The sequence below is a fragment of the Vidua chalybeata genome, chromosome 13 (genome assembly GCF_026979565.1).
Source record: "Vidua chalybeata isolate OUT-0048 chromosome 13, bVidCha1 merged haplotype, whole genome shotgun sequence".
In the NCBI taxonomy this organism is placed as follows: domain Eukaryota; kingdom Metazoa; phylum Chordata; class Aves; order Passeriformes; family Viduidae; genus Vidua; species Vidua chalybeata.
Genome location: NC_071542.1, coordinates 17,006,026 through 17,028,899, shown reverse-complemented (window position 1 = coordinate 17,028,899; position 22,874 = coordinate 17,006,026). Strand labels below are relative to the sequence as shown.

The following is a 22,874-nucleotide window of genomic DNA, read 5'->3' as shown; positions in this document are numbered from 1 at the left end:
TGACTCCTAATATTAACTCCAGATGTCCCAAAAGCAAAGCCTGGCTGCAGGGAGGTCACTTGGGCTTGGTGCTGCCTGGAGGCAGGTAAGAAGGGGGAGCTCTGTGCTCCTGTGTCTCTTGGGGTAGCTACAAAAGCACAAGAACTTTGTTCTTTCTTGGCTTGGAAGCGGCTGAAATTCTGGTCAGAACATCAGTGGAGCTGTCTGTGCAGAGAGGGGAGTGTGCTGACAGAGAGAAACCTCCAGAACAGGTGGAGGGGGTAACTGCTGGGGGGAAGTGTAGATGAGAACAGAGAGAAGAGTCTTGCTGTCACCAAATCTGCTATTTTTAGCCGTGCAGGTGATGTGATGGTGACAGAGCCCTGCAGCCTCCAGCCACAGAGCAGGAGCTCCCCTCAGGACCTCGTGTTCCCCCCATGAATTCTGCAGGGTGCAGGCAGGCTGGGACCCTCTGTGTCTCCATCCCTGCTGTGCTGGTCATGCTTGTCAGTGCCTGTGCTCCCCTGACCCTGGCACAGTGAGTCAGTAGCTTTTAGGTGGAGCTGGAAAGGTTCTGTTCTACGGTGTGGCTGTGCAGGGCAGAGGATGCTTGGCCAAAGGGGGATTTTACAGGGGATTGTCCTGTGGCTGGGAGGTAGTGAATCCCTGTGAAAAGGGCAAAGCACAAAGGGGAGGGTATTTCTGGAGGCTCTTTACTGTTGTACAGGGTGAAACAAGCCTCAGTTGTGTTTATGCTACACCCTCTTGGCATAGCTCGCGTGGCTCTGCAGACAGAACCATGCAATAAGACAGATGGTTCAGTAAGACAGTGCCAGGAGAAGCTTTGCTGTTTTTCTCCTCTTCCTGTGCACTCAGTGATGTTTTTATGTCCTCCCATTGTTATGGCACTGCTCATCAGGTGACGGCTGCGTGGCACCAAGCTTTGGTACAGTTGAAGCTCTCAGACAGTGTGTTCCCATGGGGCTTTTAAAAGTTGTGGAGGCTGGAATTCCACTCTGTTTTTGAAGCAGGATTGCTTCCCCCACATGCATTGTAGACTATTTACGCAGTGCTGATTTCCCTTTGTTCCTGCTTACAACCCGGGGTCTGCTCTGCAGAGGCACTGGCAGCACCAGCAGGGGAGGGGAGGTCCTTTTGGGTCCTTTTGCTTTTCCCCACCAAATCAAGTGTATTGCAAAGCACAAATGGAATGCAGCTTCTATAGGAACTTTCCATTTTCTGTTTTTTTTGGTTTTTTTTTTTTTTTTTTTTTTTTTTTTTATGTCTCACTACAAAACATAACTCAGTTTCTGTTCAGTGCACAGAGGGATGTTGACTATTCCCCTAACCCATGGTGGTGCCTCCAGCTCCCTGGAGCTCACTTGCCACCAGTCAGGAACGTACTTTATAAATCTGCTCAGGTTGTATTAACAGCCTGTAAATTCCTCCACTGTCTATTGGAAAGGTTTTTATTTTGTTTAAGATAATGTAAACAAGGCCTGTGAACACACAGAGTTAAAAAGGGAAAAAAAAATCCTTTTATGGGAACTCTGTAGGGTTTTTAAATCTGGAATGGCTTAAAAGAAACATCACATGTCCTTGTTTGTGCTGATGTCACATGCATTACTCCGCTGCTTGTGGTATCTCCTTAGCATTGCCCTTAGGCCTCGGGGCGCAGCGCCAGCGAATATCCAGAGTTCCTGGCTCCAGCCAAGCTTCTATTCAGGGACACAGCAGTCAGCTGGAAGGGAAACAGCAATGAAGTAACAGAAATGGATTTTATATATTTATGTCTCAAGCTTTCCTCACCGTTGTGGGTGAGGGTACGGTGCAGTTTTATAGTCTGGCTTCGCTTTTGCTCTGAAAGGCTTTTCACAGACTCAAAAACAAGCAGGAGCTGGGCAGTGTTTACGTGTCTACGTGCGGTTACAATGCAGCATTGAGTACCCGGGGAGTTCTCCCAGCACGGACTGGTTTTGCCAGCTCTTGCTGGGTGTCACAAGGCCGTTCTCAGGTGGCTGACGTTTGTTCACGCGGAGCGGTGCCAGTGGAGCTCTGGCAGGGATATTGGGCACTTTAGATGCACTTCAGTGAAGATTGCTTTGGGTTTGGTTGAAGCACTCAGCAGTGTTTGCAGCCCAAACACAGCCACTTGCCCTCTCTGCTGGTTCACGTCAGCTGAGAACACAGTGGAGGTGCAACAGTATTTCCCAATTTCCCGAGTTTCTGGACAGGGGCTTTCTTTGCTGGGGTTTTGTTTCAGGCCAGGGCTCCTGAACTCTCTCCAGACCCACCATGGGCTGCAGAGCCCAGGCTTCTCCAGTTCAGTGTCGGTCCTGTTGGAAGGCTTGTTCTAGAGCAGGGGCATTACTCTGGGATGAACTTAGGTCCTATACAAAAAGAGAGTGAATTTGTTTGTGATGCAGAGATCTGGTCAACTGAAGGCACAAATCAGTGAGAGCTAATGAAAAGCTCAAATAAAATTACTCATTTGAGCCCTGAAAATCTGTGGAAGTTCGAAATATGGTGTTGTTGTTCTCTAGAATTGAAGCTAAAAGTTTAGGTGACCTGGCTTAAGGGAAGGCTGGCAGAGGTGGGAAATAAACCCCAGCAAGCCAAGGGGTTCTGATTAGGGCTGCAGGTGCCAGTGCTGGCAGGTGAGTCAGAGATGTGCGTTACCTTAACTGAGAGATCTTTCTTGGCTTTATTTTATTTTTAGATCCATTCTTACTCTAGCACAGAGTAGTAGTTTTGGCCAGCAGTGACTTCCTCCACACAGCGTGTTCCTCTGAGCACTGTGTACACAGAGGATTGGCTCGAAGAATTAATGCTAATCTTCCTTTTCTTATTTAAATTTGTCCTATTACTGCGCTGTGTTAACAGAAGGCATCCCTATTCCACCTTCACACACGATGAAATCCTTTCTTGTGTTATGTTTAAAGCTCAGGGCGATCTCCTGGGAATATCCAATTTTGCTGTGTCATGAAAATTCTGTTTTCATTATGTCTGTATTACGGTTTCATTTTGTGGTTTTGTTTTGCCAGCATGGGACATTGTACAGATCTAATCATGGATGTGCTTAAACAGATGATCTCACGCTCTGTAAAATATTAATGCATCCCCGGCCGTAAATGAAAACAACCTAATTTTAAAATAAAAAGATTAGAGAATGTCTTTGAGATTGCCAAATGTCCGCTGGGGATTACAATTAATTTTAATGTAATTTTCTTCTTTCAGGGGAAAAAGGCGGTGCTTTACCTTGCCTGTATTTCCTATTTTAATTTTTTCCCAAGTCAGTATTGATGGGGTAGGATGAGTTGTTTGAAAAAGATACTCCAAGAGGTGCAATCTTGTAGCTTATGGCTGAGTAAGCACAGGGTAATTTAGGGGAAAAAGAGAAATACCAAGTCAGAATAAAAGTATGCAATGGTTCTGGATGTCAGGTACCTGTGAGACACAAGGTGTGGGCAGGTGTGTGTGAGGGAGCAGAAAAGGTGAGGTGGGAGTAAATGGGTGATGAGAAGGAAGGTGGAAATGTGACCCAGAGATTGGCAGCATATTGTGAGCTGGAGGGGACCCACCAGGATCATCAAGTCCAAGTCTTAAGTAAATGGTGAGTTACAGGTATTGAACCCACAACCCTGGGGAAGCGGCCTGTGAAAGTTCTGTCACTTTGGCTTCCCTCGGGATGGGATGATTCTCTAAAACGTGTGGTCTGACCCAGTCGTGGCTCTAGAACCCCTCAGTAAAAGTTTCTCCTGTGTGTTCCCTGCCCAGGTTCGAACTGATGCGCATGTGCTGGCAGTACAACCCGAAAATGAGACCCTCCTTCCTGGAAATCATCGGTAGCATCAAAGACGAGCTGGACCCAGCCTTCAAAGAGGTCTCCTTCTTCTACAGTGAAGAGAACAAGCCTCCGGACACAGAGGAGCTTGACCTGGAGACTGAAAACATGGAGAGCATTCCTTTAGACCCCTCCTCCACCCTGCAACCCACTGACAAGCACTCAGGACACAAGGCCGAGAACGGCCCCGGCGTGGTGGTGCTGCGGGCCAGCTTCGAGGAGCGACAGCCGTACGCGCACATGAACGGGGGCCGCAAGAACGAGAGGGCCCTGCCGCTGCCCCAGTCCTCGGCCTGCTGATCCTCGGAGCCTCGCAGAAACAACACACACACAAACACAGGCATTGGGGGAAGAAAGAAAGAAAATCACAATATATTCAAAAGCCTACTGTACCTCAGTGGATCTTCAGAACTGCCATAGCTGCACTTGGGAGAACCCTTTTTTCAGTAAACAAGTTACCGTCTTTTTCTTTTTTTTTCAATATGCAAGCAGATGTTTGTTTCAGTCAAGGACTCCAGTCATGGGGCACACAGTTGGCCTTTTAAAACTCTTAATGTTAACACTTAATAGCAACAGAAAACTTGAGATCTGATGTCTCTCTCTCCTCTCTCTTCTTTCTCTTTCTTTCTGTCTCTCTTTTTGCTTCATAATGGGAAACATATCTGCGTGCAAGTTCAACCGTACAGCACTTTTATCAGATCAAAGATACTGCAGGCCAGGTGGTTCCCAGTACCCCTGCAAGCACCTGCCTAACACTGTAGGTCTTTATAAAAAAAAACCACAAACAAAAAAAACCACAAACAAACAAAAAAACCACACACACAAAAACCCTAAACTAAAAAAGACTGGATTTTTAATGTTGCTCTTTAATCTTTTTAGGAACATGTAAAAGAATAAAAAAGGGCCATCATTCGTCCAAGGCTGTTACCATTTTCAACGCTGCCAAATTTTGCCAAAAAAAAAAAAAAAAAAAAAAAATGAACTCTTTGTTTTTTGTTTTTGTTTTTTTGCTTTCTTTTCTGTTTTTTTGTAGTCATGGAAGGAGCACAGTAATCAACTGCTCTGTTCAAAACAGATCCTGACCAATGTGTTCTATTCAGTCATGCACTGGTATTTAAAAAAAAAAAAATTTAAAAAGTCAAATTGTCTAGATCTTTTTTCAAAACTGGACAAAATGTGATTTTTATTTTTTTTTCTTGTGATGGAGAAGATAAAAGGGATGGGGTAAAGAACCTGCCCTCCCTCCACCCCTGTCCCCATCCCAGTGAATTCTGGACAAAACTGGCAGTGGTGAGCTAAACAAACACGTGCATTTTGTACAAAAAAAGTCAACTGCCCGCCAAAAATGAGTTACGAAAAAGCTGAAAATAAGCGGCCGAGATCTCCATCGTTGCAGCCTGCCTTCCTTCCCAGGCTTGCAAGGAAAAAACACCTAGAAACATAAATTGGAGAAGACAAAAAAAAGCAGTAACCGGATTCAAGTATATGATGCTTTGTTGACCTTTTCTCTTTATTATTAAGACTTCTCGAAGGGTCTTGCAGTTCTATGTTAGACCATGGATCATTTGCATACACATTGTCTTTTGTGTCACTTTTATAACTTTCTTACGGTTCAGATACTCATCTATATGTCTGTACAGAAAAAAGCTGCTATTTTTTTTGTTCTTTATCTTTGTGGATTTAATCTATGAAAACCTTCAGGTCTGCCCTCCTTCCCTTCCCTTCCACTTCAACAAATTTTCTTATGCTTTGTACTATAGTGTGTAACTTTTACTTCCTCCTTCCCAGTAACTGATACCTTTCATATGATTTGCCATGAACTGTTTAATGCCTTTTTATAAATACATTTCCTCCTTTTTTTAAAATTTTTTTTTTAATTTTATTTTCCTTCCCATTCATTGTTTTACAACATCTTGGCTGTGTGGGCTACAGGGCTTTGGAGGGGGACAAGGAGAAAGAAGGGACACCCCGCACAGGAACACTCTGGCAGTGCTGTGGTGTGGTGTTTTTAAGCCCCAGTTTTCCTTCCTTCCCACTAACCTCTGCCCAGACAGCACGCGAGTCTCTTACAGTGCAAGGCGTGATACAAACTCAGGTCAGAAACAAAAGGTTAACTATTTAGTACATTCTTGTTCAGTGTTTATATTCGTTGTTGTACAAGGGTCCTACCCCTCCTGCCCTCCCCGCTTGTTCACACATCCACCCGCCCATTCCCACACAGACACACACACACACACACACGTATTCTTTTTAAATTATTAGTTGGGTACAACAGCAGATACCAGGCTTTTGGGTCACTGATCCTTAAAAAGATCCTTTTACCCCTTCCACCCTGTGAACAAGAGCTGTGCCAGGTGCAGCTGGCAATGCCAGGCATTCCTAGGGTAGCCATCAATCAGCTGGCTCCAGCCAACCCCAGCTCTTCACCTTCCTGATGGGGAAGCCCTTGTGGAGGGAAGCCCTCGTGGAGGGCATCTGGGCTGCACTTGCCAGCCCTGGTGAAGAAAACCACCCCCAACCAAAGGGAAGCCCCCGCGCCGTTTCCGTGTGGGGCTGGTGAGAAGCTCGGAGCTGGGGCCGGCGGCTTGGCTGGCAGACAGTGAAGTGTTGGCAGCTATGGAAACCTGTACAAGTCCAAGCTTGTGGCTTAAATCACAGACCAAACCTCAGAACAAAAGAAGACGAGTGAGCTTGTTTGTTCAGTTGCAGAAGCCTTGGTGAGAGGGGGAGGAGGGGCCGTCAGGAAGTCGACACCCAAGGAGTCGCACCAGTTGCTCATCTTACCTTAGTTCCAGTCTAGGCCTTTGTTTAGCACTGATCCAACCAAACGATGGCAGGAAGAGGTGGTTCTGGGATGGAAATGTTCAAATCTTTTGAGTAAGAACAATGAGTAAAAAATATACTGATTGCTAGTTTTGACTGGAGATTTTTAAAAGTTTGTAGTGCTTTTTGCTTGTGTAGTTTAGGTCCCATTATCTTCTCTTGCCTCTGTCCCATAGTTATTTTTCCCTTTTGAAAATGAAAAAGACAAAAAAGTTAATTAAGAAGGTATTCTATGTAGGATTTTTTATTTATTTTTGTGATATCAGTTTAAATCACTGTAGAGATGCCCCATAACGAATTTAAATACTGAGATAAGGGTTTTAGCGTATGACGGGGACAGTTTTTGATTTTTTTTTTCAAACATTTATCTACCTCACTCTTATTTTTTTATATGTGTGTATATAAAAAAAAGTACATCTCACATTTCTCAGCAGCCAATAAATGCCGTTGATACTGGTAACCTCTCACTCCATATACCACATGCTCTAGGTTCTGGAGGGGAACAGTCACTGCCTGCCACAGAGGGTCACCTCAGAATATTTGCCTCAATTCCAAGGGGTTTCTCTGTTTTATTAAAATTTGTTGTTGTGAGGAGAAACCCAAGAGTTGTCTGACTTAGGGTGACCATTCTTTAAGGAAACACTGAGGCTTTTTAATGTGCTGTCACAGCAGCCCTTGGGTCAGCAGCAAAATGCTGCGTGTTTGGATGAGTGGAAATGCAGTTGACCTGATATGGGAACTTCAAATTGTGAGTATTTCCTGAAATCTGTTACAGAAATCAAATGTTTACAATGTTTGAAGGTCCAGAAGAAATACTAAAGGGAATGTTATTTCTGTTTGTCCTGTAGAATGGACTAAGTCATTCCTGCCAGTTCTTGCTCAGATGTCACAAGCATCAGAAAGATACTTGGCTGAATCAGAACCCAAAAACAAATTGGCTCATATGGGATGGCATTGCTTTCTTGACCAAAACCTGTCACTGGCTGCTACATCAAATTTACAGCTTTGGTCTTTGCTGCTTCTGTTTGATGAGAGCACTGATTTTTTAAATTTTTTTTTTCCAAACTAACATTGAATTGATTTTTTTAATGTGCCAGTAAAAAGTCAGTTCCCTTTTCTTCCCCAGTTTATATGCATTATAACTGTGGGTTCTGATGGACCAGCCATCAAATTTTAACTGCTGTCTGACAGCATGTAACTGGTTTACAAGCACACAGGACTAACACGAGCTTGCCACCAGCTTGCTGTATAATGTTTCCTTTTTTTCCAGCTCTGGCAGCTGTTTGTGCAGGTGTTGGTTGTGGTATCTGAGTAACGTGGTGCTTGGCTACTTGGAGTTGTACCCAGCCTCTTGGATACACAGCGCTGTGGTTAATTACTACAGTTTGTCTTTGGAGGGACTTTCTCCCTAGTCCTGAGAATCCAGCAAATTTGGAAGTTTTTACTAGATTAGTTTGGTTTTCCATGTTTGATGTTCAAGTGACCTTTGGGTGCAGTGGCTGTTTCCCTCCCTTGCACATATTGATTACCACAACTGGAGATCCTCAGATCTTTCAGCTGGCTAGGAGGGTTTTGTTAAAACTGTCCGAGTTACTGGTTTGTAGAATTGTACGTAGGTGGTTTTACAATGCATTAGGAAGAAACACTAATGACGTAGCATCACAAGAAGCATTTCAAAAAGCACTTCAGTAGAAGATAGCCACGAGGCCTCGTGTCCGTGTGTGATGGCAGTCAGCTCTCCTGGACCAAACCACCTTCATGATACCATTGCATTCTGTGTTTGCAATTCAAGCTTAATTCCTTTTTTGTTCTGTTTGTTTCCATAGCTTTTTTTGTTGTGTTTTGTGCATTTTGAATAGCTTTATTCACATGGGTTTTTCATGCAGACTTCCCTTGGACAGTAAATCGAGTTGTTTGTGCATGTGAACAACTGAGAATTAATGTTGGCTTGATAGAGTCATAATATGGTTTGTAATGTTGTTCTTCCCTGAGACCACTGGCTTGTCTGGTATGGAAAATTTATTTAGAACTTCAGCTATGTTTGAATAAAGTTAAAGTAATCCAGTTTGTTTATAAATTAAACACAAAAGCCCACCCAGCCCTGAAAACCAGCATTTTGCGGAATGGCACCGAGATGTCCCGATGCGGTGGGATAACGAGCTGGCGTCGCTGAGGGGAGCTGGCAGCCGGGACCGCAGGGCTCGGCTGTGGGTCTCTCCTGAGTGGCACTGCACAGTGCCCCTGGCAGAGGAGCTGGTTTGGTTGCAGGGAACACGGTTGCTGTGCAGACACAGCCGTGGCACTAAATCAGGTGCTCCTTGGTGGGATGATAAACCAGAGGCGGCAGCCCAGCGCGGTGCAAGGTGTGGAGCCACCCTGTGTGATGCCCCTGCTCCTCCCAGCTGGTGCCAAGTGCTGTGTGGTTCCAGGTGCACTGATGCTCCTCTTGGTCTCTTAAAACAAAGGAAAGAAAGCCCAGTTTGCCCAGGATGACTGGTGATCAGAGGGAGCTGCTGTCAGGCCCTCTGGGAACTGCTGAGGGGTGTTGGGTTCAATGCAAGTCTAAGTGAACAACACTCCTATTGTTGGTGTAACTCCATACATATATATCTATATATACATATATATATATCTGCATATGTATATCTATAATATAGATATATATATATATTTAAACCCTTTTCATTCCATTAGTACAAGTAACACTTGTTTCCTGTTATTCTTATTTTGTTTGTCAACCGTGTATTCAATCACTGGGCTGAACAGTGGAGGAAGGTGCAAGGGATCCACTCCTTACTAACCAGTGATAAAGCCAGGTATTGCAACTTAACCCATGAGTAGATGTGCAGACAAGGATGGAAGAATGGTGTGTAGAAACAACACAAGTGGCCAGGGGTGCTGAAGATACAGAACTCAAGTAGACAGGAGGGCTTCGTAGGGCAGCTCGGTTCAGAACTGGTTGCTTAGAGGTGCTGAACAACCTCTGACATGGAGCAGCTGGGTCAGTCAGCACGGAGGAGTTTGTGGGGAGGCACCTGACAGCAAAGGACGCAGTAGTGGGGATTTACAGAAAAACAGGGCTTGGCAGAAATTTGAGATCATATCCTGAGCTTTATCTGTGGGACAGCATCAGCGCTCAGGTGTCCCAATTCTGATTGTTGGTACTTGTAAATGAACCTCTGGACTTTGCAGCTGGAGCAGTAAATTCCTTACCAGGAGTGTGACAGTGGTTGGTCATTGGCCTGTACGGATCGGTCTGACCTACAGTCAGCCTGTTCTGCAAGTACCTGAGGACTTCACTAGTTTGTGTGTGTGCATATGCGTGTGTGCTCATATATATATTTTTTGGGTATGCATTCTGTTGATTAGTAACCATTAATTAGCATTTTCAATAGGGCTTTAAGTCCAGTAGATTACGGGTAGTCAGTTGACGAAGATCTGGTTTACAAGAACTAACTAAATGTTTCATTGCGTTTTGTAAGTACATAGAATAATTTTATAAAATGTTTGTAGTTTATAAATGCCTAAAATATAATTTAAGGGCACTTTTCTGTGTCCGTGTGTGGCTGTGTCTGTCTGTGATCAGTTTTTCCATGGTACAGTTACTAGTTAGCTTTACAGTATGCCAAAAAGGAATCGCTGACTTGTCCAGTTCATGGCTTGTCCCTCTCCCCTGTCCCGCCCAAGCTTTGTGACCCAGTATACAGCGAGTGAGTAAAGGAGGTGGGAAAATGTTCTGTATCTTCAGTATCCTGGTCTTCCAGAGCCCTCTGGTTGGGGTGGGATCCTCTTACCTGGTCATGTCACTTTGCTGTCTAGGGCAGTTACCTTCATGGATGACAGGAACCTCACTGGTCAGGGAAACAGAGCGGGGTTTGCTGCTCCCCAGGCTCCCAGGGCCGCTCAGCACCTGCGCCACGGGGGCCTCGTGCTTTGGAGGATGCGACTGCATAAGGGAAAGAGGAAAGGTGGTTTTGGTAATTACTTTTGAAGAATTCTTTGCAAATTTCTTATCACTTTAAATGCTTGTGTGCAGCCTCTAAAGCTGTTGAGCACCATTGGAAGCTTTGTTGAAATGAGCAAGGTGGAATCCCTATTTATTGTTATTTAAAAATCTTGAAGATGCAACCTCTCTGCTGTGGACAGGGACACCTTTATCTTCTTCTGTTTTCTGAACCAGTGAGGTTTGAGATGAAAGGATTGGCCAGAGTTTGTCTACCTCTGGGACAAAAAACTAGAAAGTGCTAAGGAATGGATGCAGTTGCAAATACATTTTCCAATTTTTCTTGTTTAAATTTTTTTAAGAGAAAATTAAACAATAACATGGCCAATTTACTACATAAAAAGACTTGCTGTGTATAAATTATTCCTAAAGAAATTCCTGTGTTTATATTAAAATGAATCAGTAGATTAAAAAAATTTCAAAATGTTTTTGTATATTCTGTTGTAAGAATTTATTCCTGTTATTGCGATATACTCGGGATTCTTTACATTATGAAAAGAAGAAACTTTGTCTATTTTGAATGGCTGAAGCTAAGGCTCCTTTAGTTTCTCTTACTCTGCTTTTTTCTAGTAGTTTCAGTACTACATGATTTAAGTTAAATAAAAGAATTCTGTATGCATTTGTTTGTTTCTGATTTTGTTTTCCTTATGCAAAGTGAGTACAGGTTAGAAAACTCAGAGAAAAGCCGCTCTGGTCTTCCTCTGCCCTTTCTGGCTGCATCTAATTGAGCTACTCTTAATTAGAGTTAGTACTGCCATTGTTTGGTTGAAATCAAAAGCATTTTCATCCAGAGACACTGAGCTTTTGGATCCTTCATGGCTGAGATTTGAGCAGTTTTGCACGAAGCGGTTCCTGTGAATAAGGTGAGCATTGTTATTTATTTACCTACAGAGCAATCCCCATGTGAGGCATTCAGCCAGCCAGCAGCTGGTTTTCAGCTTTCTGTAACACTGAAAAAGACAGTGGCCAGAAAACCAGCATTATCTTGGTGTTTCCACTTCCTCAGTTTCTTGGCATCAATGTGTTGACTAAAACAAGGCTCAGAGGTGGCCTGAAGCCGCAGCAGCTGCCTGTGCTGTTGTGTTTGTCTCTTGTCCTTTTTACTGATGGTGCTTGAGGAACAAGATTTTGTTTCCCTCAAGAAATCCCAGGTGTCCAGATTAAGCTGCTGCAGTGCTGTTTCTGACTGATTGCATCTTGTCCTTGTCTCCTGGCAGCAGGATTTCAGAGGAGAGCATGGACATCCCCTGTGTGCTGAAGGGCAGTGCTGTGACCTCTGTGGTACCCAGCACTTCTGTATGGAGCTGTCTGAGATGTGGAGGAGCCTGCTCCCATGCTTTACAATTTGGGATCTCCTTTGGTGCCTGTTCTGTAGGTAACCTCACATGCCCTAACCCTCCTCACAGCACAGTGCTTTAGGATTGCCTTTCTCAGGACAGGTTAGCTGTTGGATTTGCCTTTGGGCTGTGCTCTGTGGAAGGACTGTGGGGTTTTCCCTTGGGACAGGCACTGAGAATTTGGGGAAAGTGGCTGTTTCAGGTTGAAACTCAAGTTACCAACAGCATAGATCCTTACTGCTTTCCAGTTTTCTGTGTTCTCTGAAGTCACTCTGGGTCAGAGCCTGTTGCTGATCTGGAAAGCAGCATCTACAGCAGGTCAGTAAGAGAGAATTGTAAAACTTCCCATACCAGAATCCCCAAGTGTGTTTTGATTTCCCCCATACCCAAGTTTTTTGTGGGCTGAACTCTAGACTCAGACAGGGGCTGAGGGGGATCTCTGTTGCATCCATCCTGTGCTGAGTCCTTACAGCTGTGAGCATCCATCTGGGGTCAGCAAGTCTTTATTGATGTCCTTCTAACCAACAGAACTAGGATTAAGCATCTGAAATGTTTTCAATCCAGTTTCACATTTTCTGAAATCTGAACAACTTTACTGTTAGCAATATGAACCACCAATCTTTTGGGTTTGTTCCCCTCAAGCCTTTTCTAAGAGACACAAATGGTTGGGTTTTGCAAGGAAATTTCACTGAAAATAACGTGGGCTATAAAATCCTTTGTGTGTGGGTTTTAAATCTTTAGATCTGCTTCATTTCAGAGGTAAGGAATTGCATTCTAAGAAATCATAATTTTTTCCCTCTGTGATCCATCTCTCTTTGTTCCCCACACTGTTCTAACATTGCTAAGATAATGGTCTGTAATGCTTTTCCTAGAAATTCTGCTGTTACCGACTCAGATAATGGAGGGACGTGGATGAAAGCAGCTCTTCCCTTGCCATAATACAGAGAAGTGTAGTAGGTGTAATCACAGATGTACCTGCAATATTAAGAACAAAACAAAACCAGAAACCTGAATTAAGGCTCAGTAAACCTTGATTAAATTTAAATATTCTAAGTAGCCAAACCAGGTCTGGTTTATGAAATTATTAAGAACATATTTGCTTAGTGAATAAAGGAAATGCTGAAATAAACCAAGTTTGAGAAACAAATGTTGCTTATCTGATGGTTTGATTTCTCAGACACCCACCCACAAAGAACTTTAAGTAAAAAAAAAATCCAAGACAGGCATTCTTGTGGGGTGGGAAAAGTAACACACCCTGCTGGAAATTACAACCATGTAACACAGTTTTTGTCTTAAGTCATAAAATCTCCCTGTCTGAAGAGATTTTTCTGATCATTCTACCTTTTAAAATTCAGGTGAAAATCTTGAATTTAAGGGCCAATATTAGCTTATTTTTATTTAAAATAAAATAAAAACTACTGGTTTGTTTTCCTTTCCAATGAAGACTAGCATAGTAGAAAATTGCTTCAGTGCTACTGGAATACATAATGAGATCACAGGCCTGGTTCTAACAGTACCTGTAATTGCTGTTCTCCAGTGTATCTATTTACATTTTGTATCCCTCCCAGCTGAGAAAAATAGATTAAAATCTGCTACTAGTCTGTATTGCTTTCAGACTCTCTTAATAGCTGAGGTTTACTGGAGTTGCTCATCACAGGGTGTGCTATGTTGGAACTTGTTTCTTTTGGAATTTACAAATCTATGGAAAAATATCTACTGGCTGTAGCTTTTCATGAAGGCTGCTTTACATAAAATTTAAAGTCATCCCAGTTTCATATTTATGCCTCTCTGAAGACTTTGCTTCGGTGTGATTTTGTTTGGATGAGAGCAAAGATTCATGGCAAAGATTCTCCAGGGTTAAATGAGCTGATTGAGTTGTTTTTGTGAGCCCCTGATACACGATGTTTACCTTCCTGCGTCTCTGGAAAGGATGATACCAATCCCTTCCACTGAGACCTTTTTCCAGAGAGTCTTCATATTAATTGTAGATTCAATCTTTTCTGGGCCATCTAGCACACAGCAGGCACCTTCTGGGTGAAAACCACAAGCATCCCTTTCCTGGTAGCCTTTGTTCTTCCCACACTGCTCCAGGATGATGAGCGCTGCAGTGGACGAAGCCAGCCCAACGTGAACTGTAAACTGGTTTTTCCCACCAGGGTGAATAACAGGAAATCAGAAATGAGACCTGCTTTTTAAAAACACGTGATGCAAGAGTGCCAAGCATTATGTGAATTACTGGCGTCAAGGTGGGGAGCCTTGCTCATGTCTAAAGAAAACTTTGATAAGGTGGTATAAATAAAAAACAAATTAGGCTGTAGTTTTTGTTGTGTCTAGTCTGGACTGCAGAGCAGCAGTATCTTTTTTGTAGTTTAGGGTAGATATTTTCCTTTCCTTTGTTCAGCATCAGTTATGCTGTTTAACTGGCATGGGGTTAAACCAACATGCTGATTAGTGCGTGCTCCGAATTTCAGCTTGGAACCTTGATCACAGTTTCAATAGGCACTTTCTAGAGTTGTTTGATGTTTTGCAATACTCTCTTGGAGATTTTTTCTTTGTATTCAGGGGAGGGGAGGAAATAGTTTACTTCATCATTACCCACCAGTGGCTGAAGAGTTGTCCATATCTTGCAGACTTGCTCCTTTGCTTTTTGGTAAACCACTGGCAGCTGCATGATCCTGAGATCGATGTTTTCACCAAGGCCTCTCTTGGACAGCTCCTGTGTTTACAAAAAAGCCACCGAGGACTTGAAGGAAAATTGGATTTCTGACTGTGATAAAGAAACTGGGCTGATTCAACTGAGAAAACACCTGAAAGAGCTACACCTTAGCCCATGGTTCCTGAACATTGGTCTGCAATGAGATTTATTTTGTTGTTGTTCCCTCTCTTTTAACTGGAAGAGGCTAAAATGTGCTAAACAGTTTCCTAATGTCACGTCTGTCCGTGTGGAGCCATTATGGTCTTTTCCAAGGAGATGCTCAGTCTCCAGTGGGTGGGAGGGGTTATTGCTTTGGGACTGGTCCCTGGGGCACCACGAGACAGTGTCTCTCAGGAAAGCTCCGCCCTTGAAAGCATCTAAATAGGCTTTGCTGTAGGTAAGAGCAGTTTCTCTGAAAGATCTGGTAGAAAAACTGCACTTCCAAGAGACAAAACCGAGGAGAATTCACCTTAAGCATGACGTTTTCACTCCAGGGGCACAAGATCTGCTGGCTTGACCAGGTTCAGGTAAGCTGTGCTGAAGGTCACTGTCAACACGACGAAGTCACATTTAGAATGAGTTTAATTTATTTTTTGGTCTAGAACGTTTCTCTAGTAAAAGGAAATGTCACTGAGATGGTACTTCTCTGTCAATTATGTACAGCTGAATTTCCACACAGGACCAATTTTCCCGAAGAAAAAATTATGCCCAGAATTGAGGTGAATGGAACAAGGGCACCCTTCAAAGCATCAGGTTGGCCAGGTGGTTGGAAGATGGTCTGGAGAATAAATGTCACATGGAAGTGACTTGAAAGGATTTTGTCATTGGAACAGGGCTAACAAACCAGGCCTAGGCCTCAGCAGAAGGTAAGCAGCTGCAGTGGCAGGACGCAGAAGGAATTCATCTGAGGTGGGAAGCTTTGTCCCAGAAAATAGAATGGTGGTTGAAAATTCCTGTTCCATTTGAGTAAACCACTACCAAAGGATGGCACAGGTTAAGTTTTTAAGGGGGCATGGGCAAAAGTGGAGGTGTCTGATTAGGCCAGGAGACCTGTAACTGTATTCAGTGTCATTGTCTTCTCAGGTTTTTGTTTCTCACTCAGGATACCCATGTGGATGAGGCCCACAGTTCTGGGAAACTTGCCCTTCAACACTCACTTCCTATATAAACTGGTCCAATTTTCTTGTCAGCGGAAGCATTGATTAGCTGTGCTCAATAAACTATTTGACACAAGCAAGGAAACAATGCCTGCAGGGAAGTAAACACATTTGGAGAACAGTGCCAGCCTTTTTTCCTGTGGGCGCTGACAGTCTTTGAGAGCCCATTGCATCATCTTGCTGAAGAATGCTGTACTGTGCCTGAGCCTCCACACAAGAAAACCCCAGCTGGTTCACAATTAGCATTTTCTTTTCCAAAGCATTTTAAATTTAAACTATAAGGCTTAGAGGACTTGACTACCCCAAACTGGTGCAGAACATGGAGACCCAAAGCCAGCTGTAATGCTGTTCTCCTCTCGTGCTCTCTGGGTCGAGCCATTCTGTTGTCGCCAGTTGTCACGGCAGAAACACACAGAAATACTTCTGTGCAGGACCAAACTGAAGCTGGCCAATAGCAAATGGCTGAGGATTTGTGTCAAAAGGAAGATGGTTCTCTATGTCCTAAGCAATTTCAGCATGTTGTCAATAATGTGTATTACTGTGTTGTCTAACAATCCCAGCCATGGGCTTTCACCCCATTAGACCAGATGTGTAAACATGGAGCAAAATAAAAAAAGGCTGTTCCTTGTCTTAGACTTAACCAGAACCAATTTTGCATTTAAGGAGGGAGACTGAAGATGGTTAGAGGAGGATAACTGCACCTGGAAACCAGAGCTCACACTGGTGAGTGAATTCAGTAAACAAGTGCCTGTCTTTTGTAGTTGAAACAGGAAAGGAAATTTCAAAGGAGGAGAAAAATTTTGGAGGACTGTTTTGTGGGAAAAGTGATTCAAAAGAAAACATGAAGAGTCTTTGGGAAGTTCTTCTAGAAGGGACAAGAAGTCCAGCATTATCAGCTGCTGACTTTGAGCTGTTGTGAGTTGTGGTCATAGTCCTGGTCCCCTGGTGTTCTGGTCCTAAGAGAAGTGATTTGCACAGCACTGTGCTCAGGTTGGTGCTGGAAACGCTGTGTGTTGGAAATAGCTTGAACTTCTAGAAAACTCTGGAAAACATCACTGATTTTGCCTGAGTTCTCACTGATTTGGGTTGCTGGGAAGGTGGTTGCGTGTGTTAATTTTGTGAACTGCTTGTGCTGGTGCAGAAAGGAAACCAGAAGGTTTCAGCTGGCCCAGCCAGACTGCAAGTATACTGCAAATAAAGGTGTTTTGTGTGGCTGGTTAGTGGGGTTTTGTTTATGTGTTTGGTTTGGTTGTTTTAAGTTGTTGGGTTTTTTCTAATCCTGTAGATAACCTTCTTAAAATTGCAGGGATGTAAGAAAGTTCCAACACAGAAATGAAGGCACTAAATAGCAATGTCTTAGTTTCACAGATGATGAAACTAAAGCAGAGAGGGAAAGAGATTAAATGACAGATTTCCAAAGATCACATGGTCAGTGGCAGGATGAAAAACTGTGCTGGGAGATCTGATCCTCATCTCCTGATAGCAGACATAGTTCCCAGAAGCAGTTGGAAATGTGACCTGTTCTTTGCACTAACAGTTTAATTACTATGAATGTTGTCACTCAACTTACATTTGTGCCCTATTAACTGGGGACTCTGACCTTGATGGCGGAGTGTCCTGATAGGTCATTTTGCTGCCAAGCTCCAGACAGGACTTTCTGGAGGAGACACAGCAACAGAGTTGGACCAAGGGTTGTTAGGTGGGACCATTAATCTCTAGTATGGAATAAATAAATCAGGGGATCTGGGATTCTGAAGGTTCCATGTGGTGCTGCAGCACTAACATATTGTGGTAACTCTTTGATTTGTCAAAAAATGCAGAGTAAATACCTGGTGGTGTTTTCCTTTAGTGAGAATGTCCTGCACTTCCACAGTTAAAAGTGTTGCTGGCAGAGCTTTCATGCATATTTTAGGAGAGTATTTCAGGTGAATGAAGTTATGAGAACCATGAAAAACTTAATGAGACAGGTTTCTAAAAGATAAGCTGTCTTTCTAGTGCTGGACAACCATGCTGGGCCAGGTGATGGTGTCTGTAGGAAGCTTTTCTCCATGACCTTGAATTGACAGGTTTGTCTGTGCTTTGGGTCCCCTTTTCCCTGAACACTCGAGGGGTACCTGCTGAGGAACAAAAACTCCATGGATGAAGAATGCAATGATGATGAATGCCATGTGCGAGAGTCTCTGTCATGAGAACTTAGATCCATGCAAAAACAATGGGGTATTCCTCATGTTCTTGGAAAATTACATCTTCATATTCTTAAAGAGGAAATTCAGGACAAATACCCTTTCTAAACCAGTAGATATAGAGATTTGTAGAGTTATACTGACATTTATCATTGGATTCCTGAGGACTTCAAGGGAAATTGGCTTATTCACCAAAAAGGCAGTAGTAGTACATAGTTAATTTGTAAGAGAAACAATATTTTTCTGTGTGCCCAACGAGGACATAGAAGGGATGTAGCTATTGGAATGGGCTGCGCTCATTGGATCAATCTCTGATTCTCCCTACAGCAAGAAGAGAGGTTCAGGGGCACAGCTGATCCCATCAGCAGCATCTTGTGGAGGAGCTTAAGGAAGCAGTTGTGAGTAAGAGCAAGTATTGCTCATAGAAGGGCAGCCATGGTTCTTTGGCCAAGGATCCATTTCAAGAGCATGGAAAGTGAGGCTATGCTTTGGAATTAGGACACTGGAACTGTTAAATGTATTTCTACAGGATTTCAGATGCTTTTGGTGTGAGGACCCTTCTGGGATGTGAACTTCTAAGACTGTGTGTATCAGCATTACATCATCACTTAGGGTGCTATCCAGGCTTTTGATAAGCACCTACTTCATTCTGGGGTAATAATTAGGATAGTTCTGGGTAATGCTACAAAGGCATTAAGCCTGACCAGTCATATTTAGTAGGTCTGTTCTGGCTGCTCAGCATGTTCCTGAGGCTGAATGTGAGTGCACACTTTCATGGTTCACAGCAAAGAGACTTGGCAGGAGGCTTTTATGTCACTCCATGATCTATGCAGGTACCCCAAGCCAAGACAGGATTACTTCCAGATGAAAATACTAAATTTTGCTATCTTTAATACATGTGCATAAGCTTCCTGAAGATCATAGGGCTACTCCTATGAATGAGGCCAATGGAACAATACTATGAGATTGCTATTTAGTGTGGAGAAGCCTATCGAAATTCAAAGTACTTCCAGATTTGCAGCAAATTTCTCTGAATTGCCTGAATTAACCACCTTTTCCAGGGAGTAGAAAACCAAAGTAGCATCCCCAGTCTGAATATAAATTAATTTCACATAGAGGGTGCCACATCAGAGGGAAATGGATTTGTTCTCCTCCATGCACAAGGACTGACATCTGTTTTGCTGTGGAATGCTGTGGCCCTTGTTATGTAACTCCCTGGCATAGCCAGCTCATGGCATTGTTACAGAAAACTCATCCCATCGGTGCATTCTTGCTCGAGGCTGTTTTGCTTGCAGATAAAGAACATGCTCTATTTTCAGCCAGAAGAGGATGATCTTGCACCCAAAATTAGAACCAATAGGAATCAGGAAATAATGAGCAAGAACACTGTCAAGTGACAAATATTTGTGGTTTAGGGCACATGTCAAGTTGGAGTTAAGATAATTTATGGGTCTCCTGTCATGACTGGGGTGTGGAAAGGTATCACACAAGTATTTTTGTTTCTTGTTAGCCAACAGGGATAACATCCCTCATGACTTGGAAGGGGCAATAGATTTATTCTATCAAACACCAAGGTGCACTCAGCATTCTTCACCCAGCAAAGCTAGAATAGAAAAGATGTATGTTTTGGTGGAATTGCTATAGCTTTGGTCTTTGGGGAAACATACTGGCTCCTTGTTTTTCAATCATCTTGGCTTGAGTGCACTTCATTTTCAAAACAGATATTCAGTAGCTGTCACCAAAATTTGTACTATGATTACAGTCCTGTAGAGCCATCACCTTTCTGTCATTAGTAATACTTTCCTATAGCTGACTTTCTCATTTCAATGTCCAAAACATTAAAAAATGTATGGACTTGTTTCAGTCTTCATAATGGAACACAGTCCCCTTGGTTTGTTTTACATGTCCTACTTTCCATTTTACCAATATTATCTGTCATTTCTTGTATATTTTGGACCAATGCTCCAATTTAATTTTACTACTTTGACTGTTCCCCCACTAGTTTCAGATTTCATTGTGTAACCATCTTTCTACCTTGGGATTGCTAAAAACTTATGTGGAAGATCCTCTCACAATAACTCTGTTCATAGGTACCTTATGAGAGTAACTGAACTCCAGGAAAGGCTCTTGTCTGTGACAGGGAGAATGAATCAGTTGATGCTGAAAGCCAGGTATCCAAACCATGTCTTTGTATCCTCCAGCTAAATTTGTTCTACTGCACAGATTCAGAAAACAAGCAGGAATTTTCAAGACTGCATCTGAGACTTGTTACTGCCAGTCAAGGTGTATGGAGGAAAAAACCCCTCTGAATGACCTTGTTTTCAATTTAACTGTAGACTTCACTGTCATTTGAAAGTGGAAGCCAAAGCTGAAATGTGAACTCACACTTAGAGCTGGCACAGTTTAAGTTGTGTGTTCCTGAAGCAGGCAATGAGATCTCAATAGGCTATACTTGTGTGAGAAAGAAATCACCTCACACAGAGAGGATAAAATGATGGTTTACTGAAGGCAGACATAACCTGTGGCACATGCAGTAGTTGTAGAGAAGGCACCATGAGTAAAAAAAAAAAAAATTAAAATAAAGAATAATATTTTAAAGTGCTTAAATAGCACCAAAAATAAAGCAAGTAAAATAATATTTCACTTCATTATCCTCTTTGTTCCATGTTGGGTGTCTGCTCCATGAGGAGCAGCATTCTGTTTAATGAGTCATGAAAAGGGAATGGAAACCCTAAAACCAGTTTGTGTTGGGATATCTAAAAATTAAAATGCCTCCCTCCTTTTTTTTAAATTTTTTTTTATGCCTACCTTCACTGCTTCCCAGCTGGAATTAACCAGGTATTGTCTGAAGGGACCAAAACCTGAAAAGAAAGAAAGGTGGTTTTAACCTGTGCTTACTCTACAATTGCAGATTAGGTGCTGATGTGTGCACACACATCTTTGATCTTTATCTTCCTATTTTTGGATATGGAGGTTGAGTTTTTTAGATAGGATTTAGCTTTTATAACACTTAAGGGAATAATATTTTCAGTTTGTATATTCATTGATAAAAGAACTAATCCTGCAATCTTCATTCATGTCAAGGCTTTCTTATGAGAGAGCCTTAACTGGAGCTGGTTAAATGTACCTCCAGTAGGACAGATCATATAAGTGATGATTTTGGGGAAGGGTCAGCATCCATAGAAATACCACTGCTAAAAGGTTTGGTATTAAATACTCCCAGGTCACAATGTATCATTCTTATTGTTAAAGCTCATGAAGATGAAGATAGGCATATTTAATGGAAATGTTTGAAAGAGTAAAATTTATTTAATCTGTGATTTATTTTAATCGCAAGTAATGAAAACTTAGAGTTTTCTGTCTGGGAAAATGTTCTTTTTTTGTGATGCAGGGAAAAATGTCTTCACTTTTCCCCCCAGGAAAAGAGAGGAGAAAAGGGGAAAGAACACTTTGACTCCAAAGTATTACATTCAATTTTATGCTTTTTTTTTTTTTTGGTGAAATTATTTTTTTTTTAATAAAAAGGGGAAAGACTTAATTTTGAGCAGATGGGCATTTTGTCATTAAAAAGTTTGATGGAAAACTTACACTATCTTTATTAATCTCAAATAATGTTCTCAATCCAGAGTGTTGCCAAGTCCTAGATACTGGTGTCAGGAAAATGAGTTTGTGAAATGGTTTTAATGCTATAACTCTTAAATATTTAAAATCCTTAAATGGACAAGTAAATACTTGACAGCAGATGATTGCCATTTTGCACAGTGAAAGATACTTGTATGTGGAAACAATTAAGCCTAAATGCAAGCTTGTGACAGCTTAATTAGTGCTAGACTTTAAGCATTTCTTAATTTGTTAATATTTATTTCATCATGGCTCCATCTTTTCTCTTTAATGTTATGGAAAGGTTGTATTTTTGACAATATTTTCTCCAGGTTTGAGTTTCTCCTATGGGGAGGGAACAAAGAAAATAGTGCTCATTTCACATTTCCAGGAAACACAAAACCCCATTAGTCCCACTCTGCTTTGAGAGCAAAATTCGGGTGGCACCTGCTCCATTTTGGAGCTGTAGTTGTACAAGTTCCTGTACCTTTGTGTGCAGAAGTGCAGAATTATAATAAAGTTAATAAGTAGCTCACAATGAAACACTTGTGTCAGTGGTGGCCCTAAGAGACTACTGCTTAGGTTAAAATTGCTATGAAAAATAACTAAATGTATGAGAGTTTTACTGCAATACCTACAGCAATGTGGAGAGGTAACTGGCTGAATGTTACTGGGCTCCATAAAAGAAACTGGGTTCCCTGCCAGCAGGTTTATATTCTGAGCAGGTGAAAATGTGACAGAGACATTCTGTGATAATCTCTGTAGTAGATTAAAGATGCACGTGTGTCTTAACTTGTCTAAAGCTTTTTGACCAAGGAGATTTCTGGACATAAATGGTGATCTAAAGGGAGGAAAAAACTAACAGGGTGCTAAGAAGTGCTCCCAACAAGGATATGTGCCATAAATATCATAGGAGAGAATCAGACTGTCAGCTTTTTAGGAGGTTAGCAAATACCTCTTGCCCTCTCCTGCACTCCCATCCAGCTCATCTGCAGTTACAGCTGGAGCAAGCCAGACTAGTTCTGCCCATCTTGCAGCTATTAAAAAAAAAAAAAAGAAAAGTGTTTAATTGAAAACAGCAAGATGCAAATCTCTTTGATGTAGCTTCACCCTCGTTCCTATATCCTCAGATGACCTGCAGTGGAAAATTATCCAGCAACTCACATGTCAAGATATGTGTAATGATTGCCCTTAGATGAGCCAGTGGCAACAAGAGGAACAGCAAGCAGCAGCATTCCTTAGGAGCTTTAACC

At 42.4% G+C, this 22,874-nt stretch overlaps 2 protein-coding genes across 3 annotated transcripts in view; one reads left to right on the top strand and one right to left on the bottom strand.

The window, feature by feature from the left end:
* IGF1R (insulin like growth factor 1 receptor) overlaps positions 1 to 11,268 on the top strand; it is a 171,693-nt gene extending 160,425 nt beyond the window's left edge. For both annotated transcript variants that reach the window (XM_053954582.1, XM_053954583.1), the window contains exon 21: positions 3,757 to 11,268. In XM_053954582.1, coding sequence (XP_053810557.1) covers positions 3,757 to 4,123 — 367 coding nt within the window. In that variant the 3' untranslated portion in view covers positions 4,124 to 11,268. The remainder of the gene's footprint in view (positions 1 to 3,756) is intronic.
* A 956-nt stretch (positions 11,269 to 12,224) lies between these two features.
* PGPEP1L (pyroglutamyl-peptidase I like) lies at positions 12,225 to 22,651 on the bottom strand. Its single transcript, XM_053955196.1, is given in 7 exon segments — positions 12,225 to 12,281; positions 12,373 to 12,961; positions 13,896 to 14,125; positions 14,586 to 14,702; positions 20,830 to 20,882; positions 22,577 to 22,616; positions 22,619 to 22,651. Coding segments are annotated over 6 exon segments (666 nt in total). The 3' UTR covers positions 12,225 to 12,281; positions 12,373 to 12,768.
* Between the last annotated feature and the right edge of the window lie 223 nt (positions 22,652 to 22,874).